This window comes from Histoplasma capsulatum (assembly GCF_000150115.1).
Source record: "Histoplasma capsulatum G186AR genomic scaffold supercont2.3, whole genome shotgun sequence".
NCBI classification, from domain to species: domain Eukaryota; kingdom Fungi; phylum Ascomycota; class Eurotiomycetes; order Onygenales; family Ajellomycetaceae; genus Histoplasma; species Histoplasma capsulatum.
Window position 1 is genome coordinate 2802440 of NW_025544803.1, and position 9674 is coordinate 2812113.

The window sequence follows — 9674 nt, forward strand, 5'->3', positions numbered from 1 at the left end:
AGTGGAAGGCTGTCCAGCTTTACCCAACTGTGTAATCCATATCTCAAGGCGTTCTCTTACACGGAATTCAGTAGATAATTGAATGGCATGTTCACAGTCTGTGATTTGATTCTCTGTACCCTTCTGTAAAGGATTTGATAGTTGATCTTATATTCTCGTAACAGAGGTTTGATTTTCTGGGTTTTTATCACAGTTATACACTTCTACAGCCTCTAGAATGCAATCTTCAGTTGGTTGAGAAATTTTAGTCATATTGTGGCTGAATAATTAATTTTTTAATAAGGATAGTTGAGATTCTTGATGAAAATATAGGCAAGTGCTGCCGTCACATGACAATTACTATTCCCAACTTCAATGCATCCATCCAGGTGAACATGCTCACAGAATCCCGCCAGATTATATTGGAAAAGATAGCAACTCCAAAATATCATTATTTCGTATAATGAACACTGATAAGGCGCTTGCATAATTTGATATCATCGGTTATTCGACGAAATACTTCGCATCGTGCAAACGACACGCGCCCAAGTATTGTCAACACAACCTCCGTGCAGGTGAGGCACAGAGCCACGTCGACAGAAGCTTACGGTATACATAGAAGATAGTCATCGGTTCAATCGTTTCACGGACGGGAGAGATCGAATACTGGGAAAGTGCCCTTTCGTGCTCCACCTGGCAAACGAGAACAAAGTGATACACAGTTCTCGTCTCCGGTCTCCAAGATGAGTGACGCCTATGTGCGGGAACAGTATGTCTGCACCCATTTTTTTTTTTTCATCTCCATCACATCCTAGGCCATGCTATACGCAAGTTGGGGGAAGGGGGGCCGCGGGGAGGTGTCGGAAATGCTCAATCGAAATAAAGAAGGGTGGTAGCTAACTTATCATCCGAACTACAACTAGACAGAACAATGCCCTTCTAGACTCCCTTGCGCAAAAGACCAACGCTCTGAAATCGGTCTCTATAGATATTTACGATCATGCCAGGGATCACAGCACTATCGATAATACAGTTCGTATATCCGTCTCTGCCTGCTTATCGGTGACCTGATCAGAGGCTAACAGCCAACATCAAAACTAATCACATAACAGAGCGAAGTATTCTCGTCACTATCGACGAATATCAGAGGCAGTGCCGGTCGCCTAACACGAATGGCGAGACAGGGAGATAGAGTTGCAGTGTTTAAAATTGCGGCGATCGTTATTGTAGTTGGATTCCTGCTATGGATTATTCTGGGCTGGATATTCTGAACTACGCGACGGGGAGTGAAGAGCGGATATACCGAAGTTGATTTACCCTCCTGCGGTTTTTCGTCGTTTATTCTTGTCATGGCAGTAGTTTACGCCCCATGACCTCCTGAAGACGGCACAAGGTTGGTTCAGGTTGTTTGCATCAGTTGTTAGGTCAGTCTTGTTTGAACGTGCTGATGTTTCTCTTATCCTGTTTGGTGTTACGGTTTTTTATGGAGTCAATGTCCCGTTCTTTGGAAACTTTGTACACGATGAATTTGGATTCGGGGTTTTCTTTTCCTTTTTTTCTTCAACTTTGTAATATGCATTTACCATTTTCTCCTTCCATTTCTGTTTGTTATCTTTCCGATTTGCACGTCGGTTTATAAATCCTACCTGCCTACCTACCATGGGCAATATTCTCCTTAAGTCTCAGAGAACCTATTCGTTGCACGGTAGGATATGATTACCAGCTCTACTTGAAACGTGTAGTTACTTTCGAAACATTCTCATAATTTCTACCGGCCTCTATTGATTTAATCGACATGGATTAGCAATCACCCTGTTAGATCATCTGGTATCAACTGTGAAGATGATGAACCAATAAGAATTGAAAATAATAATCCACGTACTGGGATGCGCATTGTGCGAAACCGGTAAAGTTAATAAATACGATTGACGCATGAGCAACATGCAAACTAAATAAAATTGAAGAGGATGAGAGAATAGAATCACAATTTACGAAACGGGCAGTTATCATAAAACTGAATGCTAGAAGTTGCACAAACCGAGTCTCAAATATTCATAAGCGAATCAATTGCCTGAGTGCGAAACTGATATCTAATCAAAACATTGGCTAGCAAGAGAGGGCATAAAATCAAAATGACAAAGTCGCTATCACTCCCACACATTGGAGAACAAATCATCGCTTCCCGAAAAGCCCCCAGTCGGCTTCGGCTTCGAGGTGGCACTACTAATCGGACCTGGGGGAGGGGCGCTTGTCCATCCGCCGAAATCTTCATCAGCGGCAACAGTCGGCGTCGGTTTTGTCGTAGTAGGAGATTGCGATCCCCATCCCGAGCCAATGTCGTTGGCAGTGATTTTCTCGGGGACCTTCATCATGGACGAAATAGACTGTTTGCTAGTGGGGGAAGTCGCTTCCGTTTTGTTCCAAGCACCGCCGCCCCATGGGTCTATAGCGCTGCCTGAGAGCAGGTTACCGACGTTAGTAGTGTTGGTGGGTGGAGCCGTAGGAACGGGCCCTTTTGACGAAGCCGAGAGGTTGAAGGGAGAAGTTGTATTTTCTGTTTTTGGTGGAACTGAGGGAGGTAGCGTGGGAGTGGTGGTTGACATGGATGAGAATAAGTCAAAGGAACTCGTTGAAGTGGCGGGGGGAGCTGCTGCCGACTTTGTAGATCCTACAGTGGCGCTGACAGGGTTGAAATCTCGCCCGGAAGAGGTCGATCTCTGTGAGTTTGGGACAGAATCAAAAAACCCACTACCTTTGAGTGGTGGAGAAGAAATTTTTGGTGCTGTGTTTGGGGACTTGGGAGGACTGAAGGATCCGAGGTTCGAAAACGCATCGAGTTTCTCGGGGGGAGGAGATGTGGTTGACGGAAAGCTCAATCCACTAAAAGCATCCGTAAGTTCACCAAACGCATCTGACTGTGACCTGCCTTGTTGCTGTGGTTGGGGAGAAAATGATCTAAATGAAGTATTGCGTTCGTGCTGGGCCGGGGCTTGCGGCTTGGGCGCTGATGCGTATAAAGATAGAATAGATTGTTTAAGGTCAGGTCTCGAAGGGCCAGTGGAGCCTACATTGGATGACGTAGTGCCCGATGAACGGTTTGCCGCTGGTTGAGCAGAGCCAAAGAAATCCAAGCCAAGTAATGAATCGGCCGGTTTATTTGGCTTAGGAGCTGCAGTTGCAGAAGGCATGGAGGAATTCGTTGTTGGAGGACGGACACCTGGTAAGTCTGTGGTATTAGGTCTCTCAGGGGGAGTCGGGGATTCGTCGTCGAAAAGATTGATTGACTGTCCTGGTCGACGCGACGCAGGCTGGCTCACTGTTGATGCAGCGCGATGGGACGTAGATCGTTCTAGCTTGGCTTTCTCCTGGACGATGGCCAACGGCTGTGAGAAACTGGTAAGCAAAAGAAGGGTTGTTAAGATTAAACAACCCTGAATTGGGGAGGCTAACCATATTATCGTCACCTTCATCAACATCGAGCGTTGATGGATCAGGCATGGGCCCGTCCATCACCCACCGTTTTGATTCATACTTGGTTCGGATGAAATTCTCCATTTTCCTGCGGGTCGGATCAGAATACCGTCCCTACAGTGTAAGAGTCCGATTGGGATGGCAATACATACGACTCTGAAGGGACATGCCCGGTAGCAAGCTTTGCTTCCCAGTACCTAGAGATCGATATACCCGTTAATACATGCGCACTCGTGGCTTTGTGATCCCGCTTGCAACGGAATGGGTACAGGATAACGAACTTGTTAGCTCTTGCATTTCCCCATTTAAGCACACTCTGTAGTTGTTCATCCGTCCAAGTGTCAAGATCGACTGATTTTACTCGGCTGATATGCGTACCCATACCCCTATGGATGCCGGAGCAGCGAATGCAAATGAAAACGCCAATATTCCAGCTGGCCCATCTCGGGTCTGTTCACACCACAGGAGTAATGTTAGTTATTTCTACCGGGTCAACACTCTAAACGCATGCCTGTCGAAGACTTAGGCATGCGGGGTGCACAACAATGGACTCGATTGTCCAAGCAAAATTGGCGACGGAGAGTGGTATCAGAAGCCCAAAGAACATACGTTTATTCCGCTTGCAATCGGCGCAAATCTTATTGCATTCCAATTTCAGCAAATTTTTGATAACCAGTTGGTTCTTTGCTGCCCGCTCCGCAGCCGGGTTCGCCGTTCGTCGAGAGGCCATGGCTCAACTAGCAGTGTCGAGACAGAAGCGTAGTTAACCGATGGTAGAATGTACAAGGTCCTAAACCCAGCGTAATGATTGCACATGTAGGGAGTTCGGACAACGAAGGTCGGGTCGGTGGAGATGGGAAGTTAGGCCGCTGTCTAACTGCCCAACTAATCCGATCAAACGTTGATATCTGGTTTTTGGATTTGGAATCTGGCTGGTGATTCACCAATGACTAAACATTGGGTCCGGTAACTATAGAGACCAGGTGTGCAAGTTCTATCCAAGACTTCCTGGTTGTCAGGTGGAGGTACGCAGCTGCCGTTGTGTAGAACCTGTTACCTCGAAATTCAATGCATTATAGAGATCGTCCATTATATCAAAAAGGACAGTGAAGGAATTAGGAAAGGGGAAAGAAAGGATTCCCATCAACAACAGCAGAGTGCAACCATGAACATTCATGTATTTACTTCCTTTCCAATGTCCATTTTCAAATGGTTAAATAAACGACTCAAACAAACGCTACCACGATGGTCCTCTACTCCAAATGTAATCTCACACTCAAAGACGAGTACATTTCATAAATCATAAATCGTCCAAATTACCAACTTATTTACTTCCCCCCTCCACCTCAACTTCCTTCGCCCTCGCCTTCGCCTCACTCTCCGTAAACCTCAAACTAATGCTATTAACACAATGCCTTTCATCTGTGGGCGTCGGATATCCTTCGCCCTTGAAAACATGTCCCAAATGCCCCCCACAGTTCGAACACATAATCTCCGTGCGGCTCATGCCAAAGGACCGATCCTCCTTGCGCGTCACGGCACCAGGGATCGAGTCAAAGTATGCCGGCCAACCGCAACCGGACGAGAATTTGTGGGAGGCCTTGTAAAGCGGGGCGCCGCAGCCGGCGCACTCGTAGACGCCTGATGCAGGGGAGTGTTTGTTGTATTCACCGCTCCCAGCGGGTTCGGTGCCTTTGTTACGGAGGATGTGGAATTGTTCTACTCAGTGGGGACGAAATAGGGTCAGCGCGGTTAAGTAATATAAATACACACACAGATATACATCAAGTATATATATAGCGGAAATGCAGGATATTTTCCGTTCGGGGGAGGGACCAGGAATTGTATATAGGTAGTATTAGGGTTAGGTTGTTTACTCACCCTTAGTTAACACTGCTCTCCATTCTTCATTCGTCCGTTGATCTGGAAACTCTTTTTGGTCCGCCATCTTCTTTTTTGATGAACTAAATACAGTGAGGAAAGGGATCGTTGGCATCCAGCTGAGTCGGAGGGCTTCGCGACCGAGGAGCAACGGACGGGGTCGTCGCGAAAAGCGGGGAAGCCCAAAATGGGATGAAGTTCGAGGAGAGACGAGTTGTCGGGATAAAGGAGATATATGGAGACGATGTTTATGGAAATGGGAGCGGGCAAGATGAGTAGAGAAGCGTGCGCAGGAAGGAGTATTCATGGAGTTCTCCAGGGTGCTGTTGGCGGGGATGAAGGAAGGATTTGTATTGAAGCTGCCAACCTTGTTTTTTCAACTTCATCCATGGATGATTCCACATATTTATAACCTCACATCTATTTTTACCCATCCGTCATCGCGGGAGCAAATCTTTTGGAAACAACAAACAAAAAAAAAAGTTTACCATACATATATATGGGTACATAAGTACCAGGATCTGTAATCATAAGTTATATAGAGTAAGTACTTAGTGACGGAACATTGAATAATTTACTTTCTAGAACCATCGCTAGACTCATATGCATGCATACCAATGGAGATCAAGTCCCCTTATGATATGGATACATAGGTGGTTTCCTGCTTAATCTACCTACTAACTAACGCAGCGAGAAACAACACCACTCGGAAACAAAAAGCTCCAAACGCCAACCCAAAACCGAAACCACCCTCATCGACGTTTAGCCATTCCCGTAATCGTCAAGGATCCCTCGCCAACCTCGACCTTCCATCCTTCATTAGCCAAAGCCCGCGCAACCGCTGGACCCAGTCTCGCAGTGCCATTCTTTGAATGGCGACCGAGGCCCGTGATGATGCGATAGCCCTGCTGCACGGGACCCCAGCCGCCGGGAGCATATTTGGTATCACCAAGTGAATACCACCAGGCATCAACCTTCTTCTTCGCGATGTCAACTGCATGTTGTACGCTAACGCCGTGCAGGTCCAGCAACGTGCTGTTGGACTGCAACTCTACGAGTGCCTCTGCCGCAGCTGCGGCTTCCCTTTTGGCTTTTTCCACATGTTCACGACCCACCGCGGAGTAGTACCCAGCGGCACCACCCATGAGGCGATCTGATTTGACGCGGCGATAGGCTGAATTGGCCTTGGCAAAAGCGCTGTGGGCTGCGATGATGTGCGAATCTGCTATCGCTCTGCTGGTGAGGTGGTCGCGGGGCGGCTCTCGTGTCCATGGCCGGGAATTCTGAGTCTGAGTTGGAAATTCACTGAGATCCACAGGTGCTTGTTGTATTTGGACGATTTCTGTCGGAGGTGCGCGTGGTGCAGCGGTTGTCATCACGGTTGCAAGCTCACTGGCTGCTGAGGTTGAGTTCCTGGCTAGTCGAAGCAATCCGGCAAGCTTCTCGGAGGAAAGTTTATGGAACTCCTGCTTCAGTTCTGCTATTTGCGTGACTGTGACTGACTTATCCATCATGGAATTTGCGTGTCGCTCCGCCTCCGCAGACGCAAGGGAGTGCAATGTGTTTGGGAGGGATGCTCCGTTTGTATGGTAGGCAGAAGTAACGAACTTGGGCGAGAGGTACGTTCTGGAACAGATAAAGTTGACATCTCTTCTGCTATTCTCCCATACATTTTCCACCTTATTGATTTCATGTTGTGTTACTGCAGATGATGCAATCGACTGAGGAAGCGATCCTTGCCTTTTTACAGACCGCTTACTTTTCGCCCACTTACGTTCTCTTGAGTGGATATCGCCTTCGAACCCATCTACTCCTTCGGTATTGACACTTTGTCTTCCTGATCATCAGCGCTTTGGTCTTCAAAAAACGCCAGGTTGAGCAAAACATCCATCGAGCGGTCAATATCCTCGCCGCATTTTCTCAAAGTATGGACAATCGTGTATTGGTCAATTGACGGAAACATATCCATTAAATACGTCCTCTTACCCTCGAAAGTCAATCCTGTAATTTGCGAAACACGGGTAGAGGACAGGGGGGAATCAGTATGGTTTCCACTCCAGGGTTCACCAGAACGAGTGGGCTCCAGGTTCTCCTCCAAACTGAACGTAGAGAAATCAGATTCGATAGTCGTAAGAGTCGACGTCAAAGAGTTTTTTGTTGGATGTGATCCATCTTCCTCTGACGCGAACTCGTCATGATCCCCCGCTACAAAATCCCGGCCGCTTGTGCCAGAAGGGTCGAATGTAGCATTTTCTTGCTCATCAGCTGAAGCCTTCAGCGCATCTAGAGTGTCGCGCAGTTGCCGAACGCTACCGTCGTCGAGAAGGTTATAATCGCTTGCTATAGCCACGAAAAGTGCGGGATCCAGCGGAGGGCAGTATTCATTTTCTAAGCCCTATCACAAGAAGGCATATCAGATAGATGTTAGCAAAATTTTACCGGTGAAGGGTAGGATACGCGATAGTTGCATTACCACGAACATTCTTGAGGCTATCAACCGGATCATCCATCGGGAAAATTGGAGCACTTAGGTTGGGAGGCGGGCTTATGAAGCAATGGCATTGCTCTGGACGAATGGAAACTAGTGGTAGATCGAGTCCGGAGTTCCATGCAGTGTAGAAACAACGTCAAAAACAAACGACACACAATAGCGAACGTTGTGTACAAAGAAAAGAGAGTTGGCAAAGGGAAGCTTCTCAGCAAGGAACTTGTTTTGTTTTAATTCTCAAGATGACACAACAAATGCACAGGCTGATGAATCACCACCAAAATTGACATCCTTACAGCTACTCATGAATGTAGGTTATCTCAGCATGCTCAGCCTCTCTTCTTGATATTTTCAGATTAGTGTGATCAACTAAACTCCTTTAGACTTCTGCCAAGTTCTGCTAACTTCTGAATCAATCAATTACTTTATATATACTCATAATATAATATCTTATAGAGAGTCTGAGAAGAAACAGTTTCATCATCTATAAAAAATCAAATCTGCTTATACAAAATATTCAGTTGACTTCAGAATTATACATCTATCTTAAATATCTGTCTAATTATTATCAAATCAATATTTTTTGAATTCTTAGTCATCTCACTATCATCTCTGCTATTTTGCAATTTGCTATCTCTTCTCATTATATTACAATCATTAATCAAAGATACTGTGTTTTTTAAATCTCAAGATATTTAACATCAGACACAGTTCAATCAATATCTTTTATTATTTGAAAATAAATTCCCTCAATAATCACTACATTCTCTAAATAATCTAGTGTAACAGATATGTCACTGATTAAACAGATGTTATCATTGTTGCAGATTAAATCATTTATATTATCTGCACAGTTTGTATAATTCATTTCAACAGCACTATCTACAGACTTGATACTATTCTGATAACAGTTTATAAATCAATTAAGAAAAGAAAGAGAAAGAAGATTAGAGAAAGAGATTATATAAGAAAGTTCTTATAAATAGAGAAATCAGAACAGAAGAAATATCAGAGATTGTACTCTGAAGAAATATAAAATAAAAGAATTATTAGAATATTAAAATATATATAATTATAAAATGAAATTGTAAGAAGATATAAGAGAATTTTATAAATATATATAAGTATATAAGTGTATAGTAGAGAATTAATTGTATAAGTTAACTATCAACAAATACTAATTCATTATATTATTCTTCTTTATTAAGATAAGTAAGAATTTATAGATATTGAATACAGCAGTGTTCTTTATAATAAATATAAATTCTCAGATTAAATAATTATATTCTATTTATTTAATAAAATATTCACAATAGTAATGATTGATTCTGTTACTGAGAATTATTTCAATTTCTTATTCAAATTTATTATCTTCTTTTATAATAACAGATAATTATCAGTCAGAAATCTTTTATAAAAAAAACAGATTCTCAGCTATAAATCAGAGCAGATTTATATGAAAAATATTGTGAATATCAGATAGAGTATTCAGTTGATAGTTATAAATATCTAATATTTCTATTACTATATATTTAATATAATAGTAGTTTAGTATATATAGACTGGCCGCCAGGACCATGAATTACACATTTGATTTGGTTTGATTTGATCTCAGTCCATTTCTTGGCATGATTTTAGTGGGATCAGGACCAGAATGAAAGTGTAAAGTGACTAGAATTATCAAAACATGAGTGAAATGAGACTAAAAAATCTTGATATTTCATGTAAAGTGACTGACTATCAAAATCAGAACATGATCTGGAACTGATCATGATTTTGACTCAAGTTTGGTCCCATTCTGATGATTATATAATACATCAATCTGATGATATGATTGGTGGAGATATTACCTCTA

General features: G+C 43.6%; 5 protein-coding genes across 5 annotated transcripts; 1 reads left to right on the forward strand and 4 right to left on the reverse strand.

Annotated features, from left to right (window-relative positions):
- Positions 1-716: 716 nt before the first annotated feature.
- On the forward strand, positions 717-1585 carry HCBG_03101 (uncharacterized protein; the record flags this gene model as incomplete). The annotated part of the gene is made up of 3 exons (XM_045430150.1): positions 717-748; positions 903-1011; positions 1092-1585. 3 exons carry the CDS (start codon positions 723-725, stop codon positions 1248-1250), a joined length of 294 nt encoding a protein of 97 aa, XP_045290045.1.
- A 541-nt stretch (positions 1586-2126) lies between these two features.
- On the reverse strand, positions 2127-4180 carry HCBG_03102 (stromal membrane-associated protein; the record flags this gene model as incomplete). The annotated part of the gene is made up of 4 exons (XM_045430151.1): positions 2127-3362; positions 3430-3538; positions 3603-3900; positions 4060-4180. The coding sequence occupies 4 exons, from the start codon at positions 4178-4180 to the stop codon at positions 2127-2129; spliced, it is 1764 nt and encodes a 587-aa protein (XP_045290046.1).
- Positions 4181-4634: 454 nt separating this feature from the next.
- Positions 4635-5398, reverse strand: HCBG_03103 (peptide methionine sulfoxide reductase msrB; the record flags this gene model as incomplete). The annotated part of the gene is made up of 2 exons (XM_045430152.1): positions 4635-5169; positions 5332-5398. The coding sequence occupies 2 exons, from the start codon at positions 5396-5398 to the stop codon at positions 4775-4777; spliced, it is 462 nt and encodes a 153-aa protein (XP_045290047.1).
- Positions 5399-6083: 685 nt separating this feature from the next.
- HCBG_03104 (smr domain-containing protein) lies at positions 6084-6845 on the reverse strand (the record flags this gene model as incomplete). Its single annotated transcript, XM_045430153.1, has 1 exon — positions 6084-6845. The coding sequence occupies one exon, from the start codon at positions 6843-6845 to the stop codon at positions 6084-6086; it is 762 nt and encodes a 253-aa protein (XP_045290048.1).
- A 293-nt stretch (positions 6846-7138) lies between these two features.
- Positions 7139-7841, reverse strand: HCBG_03105 (smr domain-containing protein; the record flags this gene model as incomplete). Its single annotated transcript, XM_045430154.1, has 2 exons — positions 7139-7726; positions 7812-7841. The coding sequence occupies 2 exons, from the start codon at positions 7839-7841 to the stop codon at positions 7139-7141; spliced, it is 618 nt and encodes a 205-aa protein (XP_045290049.1).
- Between the last annotated feature and the right edge of the window lie 1833 nt (positions 7842-9674).